This window comes from Glycine max, chromosome 15 (assembly GCF_000004515.6).
Source record: "Glycine max cultivar Williams 82 chromosome 15, Glycine_max_v4.0, whole genome shotgun sequence".
Classification (NCBI taxonomy): domain Eukaryota; kingdom Viridiplantae; phylum Streptophyta; class Magnoliopsida; order Fabales; family Fabaceae; genus Glycine; species Glycine max.
In genome coordinates this window covers 33,116,836-33,137,539 of record NC_038251.2, presented here as the reverse complement: position 1 = coordinate 33,137,539, position 20,704 = coordinate 33,116,836, and the positions used below count along the sequence as shown (strand labels likewise).

Sequence of the window (20,704 nt, the reverse complement as noted above, 5' to 3'; positions counted from 1 at the left end):
ATTTCAATTGATTTTTAAAAAGTATCCTTTTTATAAAAAAAATTCAAGTAATTTATCTTAAATGTTAATCATTCATTATTTGTTTGTTGCAACTCAATTTTCCATATTCTTGATTATTTATAATATATATATATATATAAGGGAAATAATGGCATTAATAAAGAAAAATATATACTTTTTAATGTTTGAAAATGTGATTTATAAAAATAAAACTAATAAATAATTTGGATTAAATAAACAAACTGCTGAAATTTTTTGTTAGTAATTTAACTCCAATTTAATATAAGAGATTATTTATGAAAGGGGCAAATTATAAGAATTAATTGAGAGAAAATTAAAATTTAGGTGTGCAAAATAGGTAAAGTTTAAGGATTGATTTAAATGAAATTGAAGTTCATAGTGTCTATTTACAAAAAGAGAAAGTTTAAAGATCAGTTGAGATAAAATTAAAACTTAAGAGTGTTTATTTGTAATAGGAGTAAAGTTTAAGTTAGCTAAATATTTTTTTCCGTAAAAGAAATCAAAACTCGACAAAACATGTTTAAATCAAAATAATATTATATTTATAAACCCGCGTACAAGTAATCTAGTACTCAATTTGGGGGAAGTAAATGGCTATTACTCAAGCACTGCCCTAGGCTACTATATGGAGTATTATAAACTGTTGATATTATTATTGGCAAAAAAAAAAAAACAAGCTAAAATTATAAGGAAAAATAATGCTACAGTCACAGTTCACAGCCATACAAAACTTCCTATGCACACCATTAAAATGATTATTTATCAACCGTTTAATAAATTTGATAACTCAATTGGGTGTTTCTGAAAGGTAACAGCCTTGTGCAGAAAAGAAAGATAACCAAATGAAGCACTATTATACAAGACTTAGTTGGACTATAGAAAGCCTTACATTCTTTCTTTATCTTCCAAATATAGATCACCATCGATCTTCTATATATTTGTTTCTTTCTTTCATAACTTTATTCTCGTTTCCACACTCGTATTGTAGAAGTTAGAAGTAGTCTTCTGTAATGGGAGTGAAGGGTGAGCCGAATTCGGATTCGGATTCACTCTTTTCCCGCATTTATGCATTCAACAACTTGGAACTGTTGGATGAAGATGTCATTTTATAAGCAGTCTAATTTGAAAAACTTATTCGAGATATCAGCAGTTCAATTTTCATCCAACAGTTACAAATACACTGAATACATGAATGCGTGAAAAAGTGACTCCAGTGAATCCAGCTCGGCCGAATTCTCCCTTTGCCAAGGCACAGTATTTAGACTCAGTGGTAAAGGCGGGAAGAAGCAACTGCTAGTTCCTTCAGAAACGAAACGACATCGTCTGATGAATCGAGTATATACCGAGCATTTGTTCTTGTTCGTCCAATAGCACAAGAGAAGTAATTCTCTTTCTTAAGGTCAAGCACGTTCCATGATTCCTTTTCGGGCGCTGGCCTTCGTGGTGTACTGCATATATGGTTATTTGTTTTCTTCTCAGAATTTGACACTGATCGTTGTGCCTTATTTGGAAATGATTTTGGTCCACTCTTAGTAGCTGGAACATTCAAAGATGGTTTCCTCTCAACAGGAAACTTAACTCCATCAGTTGTTACCTTGCTTCGAGGAAGACCCACACCAATTGAGGGAAGATCCGGCTCAAAAAATGAATACAGATCCTCATCCTGTTACGATTAATAATGTTAAATTCGGTTGCTCCAAAGTATTTAACTATGTAATTCAAAGTAACAAAAAATTTATGCAATTAAAATAATAATCAACTGTACAGTAGTTTATATAATTTTTTAAAATATCCTTGCAATTTGTTGCAAAGAGTGAAACAAGGAAAGGGTTAGCAACACATTCGCTAACACACTTGATTATTGGTTAAAATTTATTAAAAATTACAGAATCACAGAAAAGACACTCACTAAATAAGTAGTGAAACCAACAAAAATTTAAAAAATCCAATATATTTCAATAAATAATGGAATGTATTCGAAAGAGTATATCAAAGCGTGTTGCTAACATGTCTCTCTAAAAAAATGTCCACTACTACTACAGAAAAACTTTTTTGAATTTTATCCTCCAATATTCACAGTTTAAGCCTTAAACTTCCTTTTTCTCCCAAAGAAAAAATTGTGCAACATACAGCTTAATAATAATAATAAATGAGCAAGCAGATGCTAGACATTATTCATGTTATATGAGAAAATTTACAACATGATCAAAACAATACAAAAACATGAGAAACAATAAAATAAAAACAATATTCCAAACATATTATCGATGCAGGAAAATTCAATTTACCTTCCCCAGAAAATGTCCTATGCAAAGAACATAATCAATTGGTGATGTCATGGACTTACTGTGCACTATCTCACCCAAGATGCGGTCAATGGCTGCTCCCTGATTAGAAAAGGAATGTGGTGTAGACATTTAAATATGTATGAAAAATTTTCAAGTGAAAATATAACTGAGAGGTCAATTATTGGAAACAAGAGGTCACCTTTGTAACACCAACAGCTCGCACCTCAACGGATCGGCTCCCTTGAACAACTTCAACTGATGCATTAGAAATTGGACCTGTCCAGAGATGCTGCAGCATGTCCCTTGCTTGAAGTTTTCCAAACTCAACATCTGGTAGAGATCACAGGATCAGTAATAAAAAAAGACAGCCAAAAAAATGAAAAAATCTCCATAAGAACAATTTAATAAGCACCTGAATATTTGTAATTCCATACAAGTGAAGTTTCCCTTTCTTCAAAAACAAAATGTGACCGAGGTGTTCTTTCTGTGAAGTACTCAAAAACATGCTGAAATGCAAGACCGGAAAGGTAAGTCAATAACGCAAGAAAGGACATCAAACAAATTGAAACTTCAAATTGAGTACCTTCACACTATCAACCCATTCCATATTCAGATGCTCTGGCATTGTAGTCATCCACTCACCCTTTGAAGGATGTAAAAACATTCCATTCTCAGCTGCCAACCACATGTCGTATTCTTTGAAGTTCTGTTATAGGAAATATGTTAAAAGTGGACTGATAAAATATTTTACGAAGAAAGGAAGTGATGTGGCAAGAATTACATCATCTAGGACTTGTCTACCGCTTCCACTGAGCACAACAACTGTGGTATTTGGATCACTGCATAGTGCTGTCAAAGGTTGTCTCAATTTTGGATGAACCTTCAGTTCCATTTCTTTAATTTGATCACCTGTTTTCTCAACTGGTTCTGTTAAAGTTCCACTGAATCCCTGTTTGTGTATAGTGTCGAAAGAGAACATCAATACAAAATTTGTTAACACATTTTATAAACGTAAACCAATGCTAGGCCAGTGTAACATTGTAAAAACCCAAAATGATCCAGTTTTTGAATGATAACGGTTTTGCTTTAGGGGTTGTGGACTCAAATTTTGGAATTAAAGATCACTGTGAGAAAGCCTTATGACATTGTAAAGTGTAAATACAACATAGACACTCACATATATTACATTTGTTAGACATAAAGCACTCATGAGCCTTCATTTAGACAAGACAAGCACACACCTAAAAATGGTTTTACCACATCATTCATAAAAAGGTGAGGCTGGCATTGGTCAAGCCAAAGGGTATAACAAGGAATTCATAATGCCCCTTGTGTGTCCAGAATGCTGTTTATTCTATATCTTCCTCCCTCATTCTGATTTAATGGTACCCAGACTTCAAATCCAGCTTCGAAAACACGGAATTTATTTGGTACTGTAAGTTGATTCAAGGCCCTGTAATCTACACAAAAACTCCATCCTTCTTTTAGACCAACTTTTCAATTTATGCTTTTTTGATAATGAAGATACCTTTATGGTATCCAGTTGGGTATTTAAGCTACCTCCTTTAGTTGAATTGCATATTCATGTCTTCTCGCAGGAGGTAATTCTTGTTGGCTTTGGAAAACTACAAGTTCTTCCAAAGCACTAGCCACATATTCTAGAATAGAATCATAACTAACTAACAATTAACCTAACTACCCCTAGAAACGAAGCAGTGTGATTGGATCTTCAGCTATCAAAATATCTTAGTCCTGTTCAGTTGCACTCTAGATTTCACTATATCTATTCAGAAATGAAGCAGTATCCTGTAGAAAGAACTCAGATAAGGAGTAAAAGACAAGGAAACAGAAAGATGTATTCAGAGAAGTCTCGAGCTTCATTGTGAGACAGCATACCAAAATGAGCAGTCGATTAGTTGACTGCTGATAACTTTCAATTGCAGTCTTGGTTGGAAGCCGAGGTGGAACTTGTCTTGTCCTTAGTTGTGCCTCAATAACAGTATCATTTAGTTCACTGCAAATATTCAAAGATTCATCATATGTGGATCTCTGCTAAAAATCAAAGCAAGAATGTATTATTTACTAGCATATTTTAGTTGATAAATTTCAATCACAAATCACCATGTGTTTTTACTATTCCTAAAGTACAGATGTAACAAAAATAACCATCATAATTAAGCATGGTTAAATCTTCATAGCTTTGCAAACTTATCGCAGGAAACAGAAGCTTCATGATAAAGCATGGTTAAGGCAAAAAGATGTGAATAGATTTACAGACAACCATCAGAATTACAAAAGGTTCGTAGTCTAAATTCTAGACTCTTGAAAGTTTCACACTCTGAAAGGATGACTTACATCCATTATAAATGACATACTCCTAAGAAATAAGAAATGTATTCTAAATACCAAGGGTTTTCTTAAGAAGGAGAAGAAAGAAGCTATTAAACGAATTCTATTAAGTATTTAACATTTTGAAATATAAAAAGAATGTTTAATATTTTCTTCTTTGAGTAATTAGGATACGTAACAAATGCTATTTTTATTCCTTTACCTCTGATTTTAGGGCACAGATCAACAAAATCTAGATACTAGTATGCATACCTTACGAAAGTTCCTGCCCATTCTTGAGCAGTATGAGATATTACATGATTAAAATTATGCTTATGTCTCTTTTCTCTTTCAGCAGATGGCATATTAAGAGCCCGAGCAATTGCAGCAGCAACTTCTGTAATGTTCCAAGGATTGACAAGAATTGCCCCGGCACCAAGAGATTGTGCTGCACCAGCAAACTACAAGCAGCATACCAAATATCAGGCATCAGATCAACATAATACATATCTAGTTACAAAAATCAATATGAAATGAATAATTTATCCATATGACACATGAAAGCTATCTATAAACCAAGATGGGAACTATATAAATCTATGATATAGACAGGGATAAAGAAATGAAACATTGATACCTATCATGAATTCAAACCACATTAAATGGTAAAAGTTTAAGCACAGTGAAGAGTTGTAGTGTAAGAAGCTCAATATTTGAAGTAAAAAAAAATTGATGTGATACTTTGATTATGATGGTATGATGGCATATCAAACAGACACTATAATACCGATCAAATTTCTTCTCTGGTGTTTCACTCTTCTCCCTGAAATAGTTATTTTCAACAACCTAAATGATAACTGAAGTTAGAAGCAAATTTTGAATTCATTTTCCTCTTGGAGAGGGTTATCACTTGTCATGACTGTTTGGGTGTCATGGATTAATTCTTCTGAAAGCTTAAGCTGCTAGGCAAGACTCAAGATTGATTTTATAGCTCTTATACAATCCCTCACAGAAGTCCCTTTTCGGACTTGAAGCATGGACAACACACAGACTCATTCTACCATGTGGGTAAATTCAATTTCTGTTTGGAAAAATGTAAGTAGTGAGGTAGTACGGATTCAAATCTTTATCACTTGGTCATAGTGGCACTCATACCATGTCTAGAACTAACTCTCCTGAAAGCTCAACTGTCAAGACTTAGCATCAGTCTTATATCTCTAAAATGGAGCATTGTACACAGTTTTTTCAGGAGCAACTTTTCCAATTTTTGAATCTATTCTCTTATTATACAATAACTCAACTTTAACATAGCCTGAATTGATAAATTGAAATAAAAACAAGTTTCCATAATTACTTCACTAAGAATGAGAACCCCTTTCTTTTTCTCCTGGCAGGCCACAAATTCATAGCTGACAAGATTCATTCCATCCCTCAAAGATGTGACTAGTGCTACATCTGGGTAAGAAATAAGGAGTATAAATAAAAAATTAGCAGAAAACTTACAATATAATAAACTGATTATCAGAAATAAAATTTAATGCTCCAAAGACAATAAAGAATTCAAGAAAATGTGTAATGAAGTAAGTATAACATACATGAGGATGTGTCCTAGACACATTGAACATGCTTTCACCTTTCCCCAACATAATAGTCCCAATTTGTCTTAATGCTAGAGTTCATTTCACACAAAATGCATTAAATTTTTCAGCACTACTGCATGTAGATATAAGATAAATAAACTTGGAAACAAGTCTTTGATAGTAAATTTGGCATGTGTGTCGTTTGAATCATTAAAAATGGCTTACATCTCTTGTATGGTTATTTGCATGAAACATTTTGTTTTCTGATTTTGCAAATAAGGCATCAAAGGCTAGCAGCAACTAAAAATGTTAAAATTGTTGCCTTTTTATAAAACATATAAGCATAACTAAATGTCAATAAGTGAATAGGAAACATCATGACTAAGTGAAAATTGCATTTTATTAATTAGAAAAAGTACATTGATGCTAATCAAGACAAGAAGCACATTATATTATGGATGCTTCAAAGAAGCAAGCGGATTTTAAGACTATTAGGTAATACACGGGCTGCAGATTGGATGCTAGAGCATGAGCAACCTATCTTGAAGCAATTTCCAACCCTTTACATTTTCGTGTGCCGGACAAATTTATACATAATTAACAAAGAAAGGGTAGAAAAATGTATACAACATTTCAGAGTAAAACAAAAGAAGTAAAAACCTGATCCCCAAGATTTCCCCTTTAATTTCATAACATACAAAAGGCTTTAAGAGCCATTTCTAGATGTACGCTGAAAAAGAACTTTCACCTTTAAATATAGAATTTTAAATGAAATAAATAATAAATTGGTATATGCTGACAACTGGCAATTTTACAAAAAAATTATTCACCGAATAGTTTGGTCAAATTAAAAAAAAAAATGTAAAAACACAAATTTACCCGTAACAGCATACAAAGCACATAGTGCATGAAAGTCAAGTGAGCGATCCTGTAGAGACAAAAATTGTTAGATTATCAAGAATAGGAAATTCTTCAGCCAATATAATATTAATATTAAGAACAGATGTAAACTAATGGTCAATCATTAGAATAATCATATAAAAATATTGAATCTCATTTATATATGATATCATGACCAGTATAACATTCGACATTCATATTCATGAATAAAACCTCTAAATCCTCTCTCGCTGCTAACTTTATACTAAAGGAAAAAGAAAAGCTGGGCATATAACCAATTTGTTTTATCATCTGTGACTGTGATTAACTTGACCTTACTCTTCCTTTTCCCAATAAGACATAAGCATGTTTAATTTTAAGTCAACAACAATAGGAATCTTAAATCTTGTTTCAATATTCATATCAAAATGACTATTCTCTAATTTTAACAGTTTCAATTGTTTTCAAGTCAGAAAATTCATGTCAATTTTGTGAATTTTTGTGAAGTCAACCAAAAATTTTGTGCTGCTGATTCACATGAGTTTCATGCAGATACATCTTTTGTGGTCGTCCCACATAGGAAAAGATCCCTCAATTCATATGTTGTTTTAACAATTTCTACATTTGTTTTATTGAGAACCAAGCTTGAAGGAAAAATTCTAGGACAAAGGCATGAAAATCAGTAAGTACAAAATTTAAGGGTGTTTTATTTGAATTTTTTTTGGTCTTTTAAATTATGAAAAATGGAGTAAAATAGAATCCAGACCAACACCCCCCCCCCCCCTCCCTCTTTATTTTCCCTCTCCTATTTAATTGCATAAAAATGACAAGAAAAATTAAGAAGAAAAAATCAAATTTTACATATACAACAGTAATTGCCATTGTGATGGCATTTTAGGAAGGATAGTTGTGTAACATAGGACGCTGTATAAGATGTGTGTGTGTGTGATTTTATTTTTCTGTCCACTTTTTTCAGAGATTGTTTTTGATGCATCTAAAATTTTCTTTATTTTCATTCCTTCAATGTATCCTTTTGTTTCATAAGCAAGTTAATGTGACTTCTGATTTTCCTTCTCCAAAAATCGATAGCTCCCTTTTCACCCATCACAAAGGAGTTAGGATAAACATAGAATGAAAGAAACTAACAAAATTATGCACAAGCAGGATTAATGAATTAGATCACTCAAGGGAAAAAGAAAAGAGTGTGTCCTTGAATTGTTTGTGACGCTGAGTCAGCATTCGTATAATACTCACCAAGTGATGTATAGGAACAGCAGTCAATGTTCCAAATCTTCCGTTGATTCGACCAACTATTTCATGAACCTGGCTTGTAAGCTTTTGATCTATAAATATGCAAGAAATAAAATCAATCAGTCATGATTCCGAAATGAAAAATAAGACCATAATCCAAAATGTACGTAACCAAACACTGCAGTATATATACTACTCTAATGTACAATATATCTCTGAAATGATTCCCATTGATGATAGCACCTTAAAGTACAACAAAACAAATTCTTCTTGTCCAACATAAGATTCTAGCAAGTACAAGTACAAATAAGAGTAAAATAGAAAACATTATAACTTACTTTATTTTTGAAAGAAATTACAACTTCCTTGTATTTTTTAAAGACATAATCTTTGATTGGTAGAAAACAAAAGGAAAATTGAAAGTTAGGAGCCTATTTTGAAGGCAACTATACAAAAGAAGCCACAAGAAAAAATAAAAATAATGTGAGTAGCATACACTCAGGAACATCTGTTCTTGTCGGGACAGCAATTTGAAGCAAAACAACTTTATCACGCCAATAAGCATTTTCCTCCAAAAATTTTTCAAATGCTAGAATTTTCTGAGGGATTCCTTTAATCATATCAAGGCGATCAACACCTAACATTACCTGTCAAGGCAGGAAAAGGTTGTGATAATTCAATCAATAGAATCAAATCAAATAAGCACTTCGATTGAAAAAGAAAAGAAAAGTGGTTGTCATGGACTCATGGCACTGCATACCAAAAAAATACAACTTATACAGTGAAATGCTGAAAGCAACATCTTCACTAGGCCAGACCCAAATTAAGTGCCCCATTACTAGAAGAATGTGATATTTATTAAAAAAAAAGTAATATTTTCTAAGCAAATTAAAAATAAAATAATTCAATATTAGTATCACACAGTGATAGCATGGTAAATGCTTTGATTGCCCTATAATGACAAACTCTTCCTAAAAGCTTAAGCTATTAGGTGTTCATGAATAGATTTAAATGTAACATGCCCCCTCATGCAAGACGCCTTTTGGCCAAAAGCATGGAGTTTGACAATGCATAAGGCCATTGGAGCTGAAACTCAACCCTTTTTAGAGAAGAATGCAGGGCCAAGTATTAAACTCTTGACCACTTGGTGACAGAGTCTTTGATATCATGTCAATGACCGACTTTCCTAAGGCTATAAGCCAACATGAAGCTCATGAAAGACAATAATGCAGCTTTCTACAGACATATAGATTTGAAGAAGGACCTGAAAGACATTACAGAAGATTATATGCCAAGACTATCAGGCAGCCCTCCAAAATTAACAATAAGAACATGAGTTTTCTTTTAAGAATAAAAAAATTTGAAGAAGCAAAAGATTTATATGCTTAATTTCTTACCCCAAAATCATTTTTTTCTTTGATATTGTTAAAAGAGGAACAACTAAAGCAACCCCTGCAATGCAAACCTAAAATTTGTTTCCCAAAATCAACCAGTGAAATTTAAAATTTTATTAAGATATTTCAGAAATTAAGGTACAGAATATAAAAAATAGATCCTACCATTGGTTAGTAAAGGATAGACTAGTAAGTTGGAGGTATAGTTAAAGAGTGATCGTAATTGTGGGAGTAATTTGCACGGTATAAGAGAAAGGGAATTCTATACAATTTTCCCATGCTTTGATGATGACAAAATATTATAAAGATGACTGCTCATAGTGGCCAGCAATAGTTTCAGTGTTTTTAACACCAGTTTTCTTCTCTTTCCATCTTTTATGTTTTCATCCGCATCATCTAAATTTTATCTTGGCAATCCTTAAAAGCCTTTCACATAGTAAAAATAAGAATAAAACCCTTAATAATAAAATACTGAAAAGCAAGAACCATAAATCTAAAACAATTCCAAAATTCATAAGAACAAGTAAAATAAGTTGCAAGATATAAAGAAGTGTTTGCTACAAAGTTAAAGAAGCACCTTTCTGCCTTTAAATCTTTCTTGTAGTTCTTTGATGTGATCTTGTACTGGAGGAAGGTCAAGAGCACGTATAAATCGTTCTGAGTCTATCCCAATTGGAAACTGACATTCAAGGGGAACAGAATCAAATAAGCAATTTTAATTTTAAGTTCAACATTGCAATTGGTTAAATCTTGAAATGAGAAGTTTCATATAAAAATGTTTCTTTTTTCTTTTTCTGTCCTCCCTTAATAGGAAAAAGTTTGGAGCAAAATTATTAAACAACGGTTCAAATGACCAAGCAAGATTGAGCATGCACACAAATTACGTGGCACGTACTGCAGCAACTCGAGTTAGCTTCCCTTGATACTCAACCCCGTAAGGTGTACCTTCAAGTCCAAGGATGCGAGTACAAGCACTAACAAAATGTCTTGCATAATCATAGGTGTGAAAACTGCACAAGAAAATTTACACCAAACCAAATCAAAACAAGAATGATAGAAAAATGAAAATGATTAAACCAAAGAAGACAATATATAAACGGAGAAAATTGCAAGGTAAGAACCTAAAAGAAATATATTGTCAAACTAAATAGGAAATGTTTGCAGAATCAACTTCAATTATAGCAGCATACCTTCACCATTTGCTTGATTAATACATAGGTAATAATACTCTCAACAGTTCAAATATTATTAAAATTTTATCATGAAATATTATCACTTTAACTTAGTGGCATGTATTCATTTGTATTCTGTTTCTTGTGTTATGCTTTTATTGGATTGTGTAAGACTCTCATTTCCATTCAAACTCATAGGCATGGTCATCTATATTCACTACCAGGACTATCAACTCTTTTCAATCCAATGATTTGCAGTCACTTTGACCAGTTGTTTTTCCATCATCCCTCAAGGAAACTGATAACATTTAGACAGTAGTCAATATTTTTATCCACACAAATTGGGTTTACAGTCAGGTGACTGCAGTTGCTAGTTTTATGTTTGTGTATGAGCTGATTAGTGGGAAAGGAAATTGTTTAAGATTGTCTAGTTTCATGAAAATTTCAAAAATTTAATAATGTTTATATTCTCCAAATATGCATTTATGAAATAGAATAATAGATACACAGAAGCTGGAAGGTTATTGACAATATTTGCCAGGGTCAAAAGCAGCAGGACATCAAGTCCCCTTCTTTACAAACAAGATGTACTGACACAGCACCAAACATATATAACACATTAGTTCAGGAAACTGGATTTCCTATCAATAGCAGTTTTGTCTGGAGATATAAGGTTGGTCTAGTGGTGAAGGGAGAAGACAAGGAGGGAGAGGTCACGGGTTAGAATCTCCCGCTAACAAAAACTAACAATACTAACGAGTATCATTTGCTGATAATAATAAAAAAAAAGGGCAGTTTTGCCAGCCAAATCAATGCACTTGGTATACTTAACTAATGGTTTATTACAACTTGCCCAAACAGTCAATGCATACTTGGTAAACTTTTATAGGAAGAATCTAATGCATAGCATACTGTATAACCACCCAAATTGTCGAACACTCCCGTGAAACAATTTTATTACAAAAATGCAGGTACCCATATGAAATTTAAAATAATGATATGAAAGCCTTACTGCTAAGTGGAGGAGCATTTTGAGACTTACCCAACTAAATCGGCGGCAAGAACGGAATGCAGGAGCTCCGAACGAGACGGCAGTGTCCTGTGAATTTCAGAAGATGGAAAAGGGGTGTGGAGAAACCATCCAACTTTCATTTTCTTGTTATGTGTCTTTAAGCATTTGGGAAGGAACATAAGATGGTAATCATGACACCAAACAACATCACCCTCTTCATAGTGCCGGTTCACAACATCAGCAAACATCTGATTTGCTTTCTCATACGCCTCAAACTGAGACTGAAAACTGCGTGTGGTGGCAAGGCGGTCTTCTTGTGGAAGTCCAAGGTAGTGGAAAAGTGGCCACAATATGTTGTTGCAATAGCCATTGTAATATTGATGAACGATCTCTTCATCAAGAAATACAGGAATACACCTCTGCAACACAGATATGCTATCAAGACAAGCACAGCAATTTTCATAAACTATTTACCGCATTTTCTTCCAAAAATTGCAATACACCGTGGAAACAACATAGGGGAACATGTGGCATACTAATAATTGCAAAGGGTATACAAAAATGTTTAAATAAGATCTCATATTGAACTTTTTGTGAATGAAAAAAAAATAATTAGGACAAAAGGCCTCACACTAAAGATAAATACTAATTAACTAAAAGATACTTTACACAAATGTTACTGTAATTCAAAAAATAAATGCAAAAAGGTATTTAAGGACAAACCTTTTCAGCCAAGGCTTTAGTAAGTGCCTTCTGTCCAATCTCATCTGGCACGTTCACACCGGCCCAACCTATCCACTTTGCCTCAAACTCCTTCACACCTTTGTTAAACAACATACTCATGTTAGAGAATATCAACCGAGTTATTAGCTCAATTATACACTCATGTCAGACCTTGCCACACATAACTTATTTTAATAATTTTTTTCTAAAATCTCATCGAAATAAAATTTATAAAAACATATATAAAGGTTATAATTTATAAATCACTTTTAGAATATAATTAAAATATATTAACAATATAAAATAATATCATCCTATCCTCCATCTACAAATTGTCATATACTAAGTATCTTAAGTTTTATAACAATTATTTTAAAAGCCATATCTATAGCAAGTTCAAATAAATTTCACACTCAAATAAGCTCCGTATAATTTTTTTCCAAACTATTGGAAAATAAAAACAAAACATGGGAGCAGACAAAATAGATGTTACAGTTACACCACCAACCACACTCAAGGTGTATATAGCTACCCATTGAAAAAAGCCGCAGCACACGTTTCGGAAGAGAAAACACAAAAGGATTAAACTTCTGAAAAATGTTATATATACCCCCCATAACCTAAAAATGAAGTAAAATTTGTCATAAATTAAAATTGACTTATACAATAAGTTAATTTGTAAAAATTATTTCATATTAATTTCTTTAAAAGATTATTTTTAACTTATAAATAAATTAATTTTAATTTACGAGGAAGTTTATATCACTTTTTATTTATTTTTTCTACTTAAAGTACATATGAAAATTTTTATCAACACATACCCATATAAAAAAAGTGTTATTCGTATGTACAACAAATTTTATAATTGAGAGAAAAAGAAATTGAGAAAAGTATAAACATCCAAAATATTGTGTGATACATATTCAAATCCCTATATTAAGAATCTTCTCATTTTGTTATAAGGAAATGAGAAATAGTCTAGAATATTTGTCCGCAAAAGTAAATTCATCCCCCAATTATCTAACCAGAATCGAGCTTGGTCTCCCTACCCAACATGCCACTTAATTCTCTTATCTACCTAATATATAAATTATTGTATAAATAACATTTATATAATTAATAATGCCGTAGAAAAGATATAAACAAAATTGTATAGTTGTATAAAATGTTGTCACAAAGAAAGATAAACACAAAGGATCTTGTTAATCAAAGACACAGGTTGAGGAAATAATAGAGAAGAAATTCTCCTTTTCTTCTTTAACCAGCTTCCTCGTAACGGGTTAGCATTTGTCAAAAACAAGTTGTATTGTATATAGGACGTGAAGAGCACAATTCAATTTTTTTTTACTTAGACACTCCCCTGTTCTAACAGAAAAATGAAGCACATCATGATCATGATGACCGCCACTTACCTAACAACGCGCTGACGAGGCCACCGGCACTCATCTCCAACGACCACGCGTCCTCTCCTTTCCGCACCGCCGACACCGGCAGCCTGTTAGCCACCACCAGCAGCCTCTGCCGAAACGGCTTCGTTTCTTGCCTCTCCTCCCCACCACCGGCCCCCTTCGTCGCCGCCTCCGCCGCGCTCTCTTCTTCTCTCAACCGCACCACCTCCTCCTCCATCGCTTCTCCATTGTTCTCGCTCGCCCTCCCACTCTTCCTCAGCTCTCTGTCCCTCAACAACCGCTCCAAACGGCTCGTCGGAATGTTGCTGGAGTTGCCGTTGTACTTGTTCCCAGGCATAAGCACAAATAATAATGACCGTTTAGCTAAGTTTGTTAAGCAGATGTGTGAGTTGTTTTGTCTTCCGAATTATATCTGTTTCAAAGCTGCATTCCAAAAACACGCCTCAATTCAGCAGTTGCCAATAAAATCAAGAAATGAGATTGATAAATGAAAAGACAATTAAATTAACCACATAAAAATATAAGAATTATGAAAAGAAAAAAAAAAGCAGGGAACGGGTTGTGGTGAATTTGTTTGGCCTGATGAGCTGGAGATTTTTCACATTCGAAGTTTCTGTTTTTATATAGAAAGAAAACATTAAAACAACGCAAGGGGTTGGGAACAGAGTTGACAGAGAAGCATGGCATTTAAATGAATGCAACAACAACCACACACTGCATGAAATAAAGCAAAATCCACAAAAATTTAGATGCAGTTTTTAGGCGTGTTTGGTGATATGAATCTTCTTCCGCCAGGATTATAATTTCTTTTTTTCTGAACCTATGCTAAACTTAATGTTAAATGTTTATTAAACATGTTATTAAAGTGAAACTTGAATTACCACCATCTCCATGCACCGGGATGAAATGGTGAGAGATTATTTTAATTGAATTAAAAGTATCGAATCAAATTTTAGCTGTACATTCGAATAAAATTATTTCTAATAAAAAATACATGTTATCTCTCTCAAGAATAACATTAAGCATATGAGAAACTTAGTTTTATGTAATAATAGAACTTATATATGTGTTGAAAAATGAAGAGGACAGGGGAAATGAAATTAGATGAACAAGTTTGAATGAGCAATTGAGAAGTGACCTCACCTCGAGAAGTCGCGTCCACGAGAAGCAACAGACAGAGAATCCTGTCCGCGAAATCTTTGGGAAGTGTTTGGACAGCGAGTTTACAGCTGTGTTTGTTTGAAGAGGTGGGGAGTAAGTGGGAAATTTGCAGAATCTGAATGGCAGAGAATTTTTCAAGTTAATGGTGTAGGAGTGGAGTAATCACTTGCAAGAAAAGAAAGAGCGTAGAAGTGGAATCCTCGTGTAAGCTTCAGAGGGCACTTTAAAGCATCCCATCCATGCAGGTGAGTGGTGACACACAACAATCATTTGAAAATCGGAGCCAAAACGTTTATTTTGATTTACGACCAAGTAAAAATGGAGCCAAGATCAAAATTTCCAAGAAGAAACTCGACTTTTTTATTTTATTTTACGGCATAAGACTTATATAATATCATTCAATAGAAAGGTATCAATATAATTTGAAATATGCTTAAAATAATAAAGATTGACATGAAATCTAGATATTCTTCCTAAAACATGAGCGACTTGATTGGTTCGTCGTTTAATAAAACTCCCAGAGTTAAGACTTAGATACGTTTAGTAGTATTGTTTTTTAATAAATTTTATATTTAGAAAATTAGTGATTTTCATATTATTATCATAAATTTACTTTTTGGTCAATTATGTATCTGAAAAATTTTATAATATTTCAACCTAGTGTTATTCTATTAAGTAATCACATGATAAATAAAATGTGATATCATCCAACCTACTTATTAACACATCAGTTATATATCATTATTTATTATTTAAAAAATTGAATTCTCTTTCTTCTGTTTCTCCAACAAAAAACAACCTCGCGCCACCACCGATCGAGTCTGTCATCGCCGTGCTCCTCCACCACTGATAAACATAGACTATGCAGATATTGATATGATAATAACAACATTAAATATATTGATATTATATGATGAAACTATAAACTAAAAAAAAAAAAAAAACCTTTGTTGAAATAGCCCACCGAAATGGCAAACATGGCCCTTTGTTTTGTGATTTGGCTTGCAAAAACCTCTTGTTTTTGTCACTCTCAACTAACCCCTTTGTCAGCGCCTCTTCCTACCTCTTTTATATCAAATATCAATCCACAATCCTTACCCACCTCTACTTCACCCTCACAATTTCCCATCATTTTTTTGTAGAATTTTCACACCTTTTACCCATCAATACCAGTACACCTCTTCGATTCTCTTCAATAGTTCCTCGGTTGGCTTGTTCGTCTTCGAAGTCAACATTAAGAGGTTGTGATAGGCCTCCACGTGGAACGGGTCTCCGTGAAGCAATTCCTCGAACATGTTATGCGGCGAGCTCGTGCTCGCATAGCGCATGTGCAGGTGTATCTTTATGTAATCCGTAAAAAATAAAGGGGTCAATTAGTTACTAATTAGATAAGATTAGTAGTTAGTTATGATTAGTATTTTATTTTAAAAAGACAATTAGATAAAATTAGAAAGTTATGATTAAAATTTTATCTTAAATAATTAGATAAAATTAGAAAGTGAGAATATAAATATTAGTGTGTACTCCTAGAAGACCCTAGAAGACATTTAGAAAATAAAATTTATTTACTTTGTTTTCTCTTTGGCTGTGTGAGTAAAGAATGAGTGAAGTTACATTAGAAATTTATTTCTAATTGTAACAATTGGTATTAGTTTGCTAGGTGACGATGGTAACAACAAAAGAGCTTGAGACATGCATGGATTCTTATGAGAAGATCGTCTCTTATCTTCAAGAATCAATGCAAAATTCATTCGAGATGATGCAGAAATCTATCGAGGGACTGATGGTTTCGATTACAACCCAACATAAGAGACCTAAAATCACAACTGAGGATGAAAATCATAGTGGGACTCATGAACATATTCTCTCGGTGGTGGATAGGGCACAAATCCTTTTTTTCCTCTTTTGATGGTTCTAATTATCGAGAATGGGAGGCAAAATTCGAACAATTTTTTGAATTGGAACAAACACTGGAAGAGCAACGAAGTCGTTTGTTGCTATTGTCCACGGATGGTAAGGCTTTTGCTTGGCAAAGGCATTACATGCAGAATGTGAATAACAAACACAAGATGTGACAACAGATTTTCCAAGACGCGAGCAGTCGATTTGACACTGGTGCATTCGATGACCTGGTGGCAAAACTTGCGAGACTGAAGCAAGAAGATTCCTTGATTGAGTATCTTGAGAGGTTTGACACACTTTTGGCTCGTATTGCTATACCAGAAGAGTTGGCATTGAGCTTCTTTCTCTCTAGTTTGATTGTCGAATTGGAAAAATCTGTCACGGTTCATAGACCTTCTTCAATTCAGGAAGCTGTTAGAATAGCCAGACTTCAAGATGAGGTTCTTCATGAGATGACCAAGAAATTTTCTCCAACGAAACTGATTCAAGCATATTCACAAGCCAAGTATTCAAGAAACTAGTTTGTTACATCACAACATCATAGAACGATTCCAATTACAACTTTGCATCAGCAACAAACTTAAAACCCAACACATCCAACTGATTCTAAGGTATCTACTGCCAACAATAATTCCAGGAAGCAGGTTAGTGATAGGATTGTGAGAGGGTTGTGTCGATTCTGTGGTGAAAAATGGGATCGAGATCATAAGCAAAAATGTTAGGTATGGGGTAAGTTAAATGCTATTTTTTTTCCTTGCAAGATCAAGAGACTGTTGACATACAATCCAAATCTTATGAGGACCATGACAATGATCTCATAAAGCGCAGTTTAGATATAGTCAAGGATGCAGATGTTTGTATTTCCCTTAATGCTCTACAAGGTGTGGCTGGTGGTAGTACACTACAAATGCAAGGCATGATTAAGAAACAAGTTGTGCCATTCTTGATGGACACCGGAAGCACACACAATTTTATCAGTGCAAATTGGGTAAAAACATTAGGTCTCAAATCTCAATATATTCAAGGTTTTCCGGTCATGGTTGCATCAGATAAGCAACTTGTGATAACTAAGAAGTGTAGTCGAGTGCAATGGAAATTTAATGATCTTGTATTTGTAGTTGACTTCTTGGTGTTGCCGAGCAGTACTTTTGGTGTGATCCTAGGAGTGCAATGGTTTAGGACACTAGGGGAAATAAGTTGGAATTGTGCTCAGCTAACCATGAAATTTGAACATCAAGGGCAGATGGTTTGCTTACAGGGTGAGCAAGCATCAACAAATATGAGTGAACTTACTGGCAAGCTGAAGACAACACAATGTCAAGTTATGTTGCTTGCAATAAGAAGACCATATTGCTACAGAGATTCTTCAGCTGCTGATTTTCAATGCCTAACTCAAAATCAGCAATCTGAGTTGGATGCTCTATTAGCAACTTATCAACAATTGTTCAAAGAACCTACCACTCTACCTCCCAAAAGAAGATATGATCATAAGATTTCATTGCTCAATGATAAACCATTTTGCTTGAAACCTTATCAATACCCGCATGCACAAATATAAGAAATTGAGAGGCAGGTGAAATCATTACTTAGCACTGGATTTATTAGAGAAAGTGTTAGTTGTTATGCATCTCCACTAGTACTGGTTAAGAAGAAAGATGGTTCTTGGAGGTGTTGCACAGATTTTCGAAAATTGAATGCTCTAATAGTCAAAAATAAGTTTCCCATGCCATTAATTGAAGACTTATTAGATGAACTTCATGATGCATGTTACTTTTCCAAGTTGGACCTCCGGAGTGGTTATAACCAAGTTCGAATGGTAGAAGAGGACATTCATAAGACAGCCTTCCAAACGCATAGTGGTCACTATGAATGGGTGGTTTTGCCTTTTGGGCTGACCAATGCACCAGCTACATTCTAGAACTTGATGAATGACATTTTTAAAGAATATCTCAGGAAGTATATCCTTGTATTTTTTGATGATATTCTGGTATATACAAAAACCTGGTCAGAGCATATTCAATGCTTGAGTACAACATTACAACTCCTCCAAGACAATAGCCTAGTTCTCAATCACAAAAAATGCAGTTTTGGGAAGACAAAAATAGATTATTTGGGCCATTTGATCTCAGTTAGTGGGGTGTAGCCAGATGAAGATAAAATAGTGACAATTAAACGCTGGCCTAGGCCAACAACAGTTAGAGAACTCAGAGGCTTCCTTGGGTTATCAAGATATTACAGGAGATTTATAAAAAAATATGGGAAGATAGCTCAACCTTTGACACAGTTGCTTCAGAAAGATACTGACTTCAAGTGGATTGGGGACACAGAAAAGGCATTTTCTACACTAAAGGAAGCCTTGATCTCAGCTCCTGTACTGGCCTTACCTGATTTTGGTCAACCCTTTACTGTGGAGACAGATGCATCTGGAATTGGCATTGGGGTTGTCTTAATTCAGCAAGGTCATCCAATAGCTTATATCAGCAAAGCAATGGGGCCAAAATACCAGCTTTTGTCTGCATATGAAAAGGAGTTCTATGCCATTTTGTTTGCAGTCAAGAAATGACAACATTACTTTCTAGGGCGACACTTTATAATCAAAACTGATCAAAAGGCACTCAAACACTTGCTAGAAAAACCTCCAACAACTTTAATGTAGAATTGGGGACTTGAAAAGCTAATGGGACTGGACTTTAGCATCGAGTACAAGCAAGGAAAAGAGAATGTGGTAGCTGATACATTGTCGCGACAACAACCAGTAGGAAGCTTAGCAACAATCTTCCAGGTAACATCCCAATTGATGATGGAGGCTAAAGACTCATGGAAGCAAGATCATATGTTACAAAAGATAGTGGATAAAATAAGATTGTGTCAACAACCTTATAAGCAATACACATTTGATGGCCAATTCTTGAAACGCAAAGGTAAGGTAGTCATTGGAGCAAACTCAGCAATTAGAACCAAAATACTACATCATTTTCATAATTCTGTGATTGGAGGACATTCTGGAAATGATCTAACTTACAGACAAATTAAAGACCAATTCTATTGGAAAAGGTTGCAGAAAGCAGTAAAAAAATGGGTGCATGAGTGTATCACTTGTCAATAGAACAAGCCTTTATTAAGGATGCCAGCTGGATTACTTTAACCATTATCCATTCCTGATAAGGCTTGGAAGTCTATTTCAATGGACTTTATAGTCAGTCTTCCTAATTCAAATGGCATGACTGTCATCTTCGTTGTTTGTGATAGACTTACAAAGTATGCATATTTCTTACCATTAGCTGACCCTTTTGGAGCTGTTAAGGTGGCATAGTTGTTCATGGATAACATCATGAGGTTACATGGATGGCCAAGTGAAATAATATCAGATAGAGATAGTATATTTATGAGTGCATTTTGAACAGAACTAATGAAGAAGCACGCAGTCAAACTTCTGTGGTCAACTTCATTTCATCCCCAGACAAATGGGCAAACAGAGGCCCTCAACAAAGCACTTGAAGTTTATTTAAGATGTGTCACTAGTGACCTGCCCAAGAAATGGTCAGAGTATATTTCTTCTACAGAACTTTGGTACAATACAAAGT

At 34.0% G+C, this 20,704-nt stretch overlaps 1 protein-coding gene across 7 annotated transcripts in view; it reads right to left on the bottom strand.

Moving 5' to 3' along the window:
- Window positions 1-776: 776 nt before the first annotated feature.
- Window positions 777-20,704, bottom strand: part of LOC100797320 (alpha,alpha-trehalose-phosphate synthase [UDP-forming] 1) — a 34,658-nt gene continuing 14,730 nt past the window's right edge. The window contains exons 3-21 of one of the 7 annotated variants that reach the window (XM_041010114.1): window positions 16,164-16,558; window positions 15,201-15,333; window positions 14,061-14,480; window positions 12,649-12,746; window positions 11,956-12,344; window positions 10,637-10,751; window positions 10,319-10,420; window positions 8,844-8,994; window positions 8,351-8,439; window positions 7,097-7,145; window positions 5,992-6,092; window positions 4,911-5,098; window positions 4,206-4,323; window positions 3,091-3,258; window positions 2,893-3,015; window positions 2,722-2,815; window positions 2,509-2,639; window positions 2,310-2,408; window positions 777-1,684 (exon numbers count right to left, since the gene is read on the bottom strand). In XM_041010114.1, coding sequence (XP_040866048.1) covers window positions 1,286-1,684; window positions 2,310-2,408; window positions 2,509-2,639; window positions 2,722-2,815; window positions 2,893-3,015; window positions 3,091-3,258; window positions 4,206-4,323; window positions 4,911-5,098; window positions 5,992-6,092; window positions 7,097-7,145; window positions 8,351-8,439; window positions 8,844-8,994; window positions 10,319-10,420; window positions 10,637-10,751; window positions 11,956-12,344; window positions 12,649-12,746; window positions 14,061-14,394 — 2,748 coding nt within the window. In that variant the 5' untranslated portion in view covers window positions 14,395-14,480; window positions 15,201-15,333; window positions 16,164-16,558 and the 3' untranslated portion in view covers window positions 777-1,285. Of the gene's footprint in view, window positions 1,685-2,309; window positions 2,409-2,508; window positions 2,640-2,721; window positions 2,816-2,892; window positions 3,016-3,090; window positions 3,259-4,205; window positions 4,324-4,910; window positions 5,099-5,991; window positions 6,093-7,096; window positions 7,146-8,350; window positions 8,440-8,843; window positions 8,995-10,318; window positions 10,421-10,636; window positions 10,752-11,955; window positions 12,345-12,648; window positions 12,747-14,060; window positions 14,886-14,938; window positions 15,118-15,200; window positions 15,575-16,163; window positions 16,559-20,704 lie in introns of those variants that run through there. The other 6 variants (XM_006597909.4, XM_026125674.2, XM_041010115.1 and 3 more) reach the window with 6 other exon arrangements.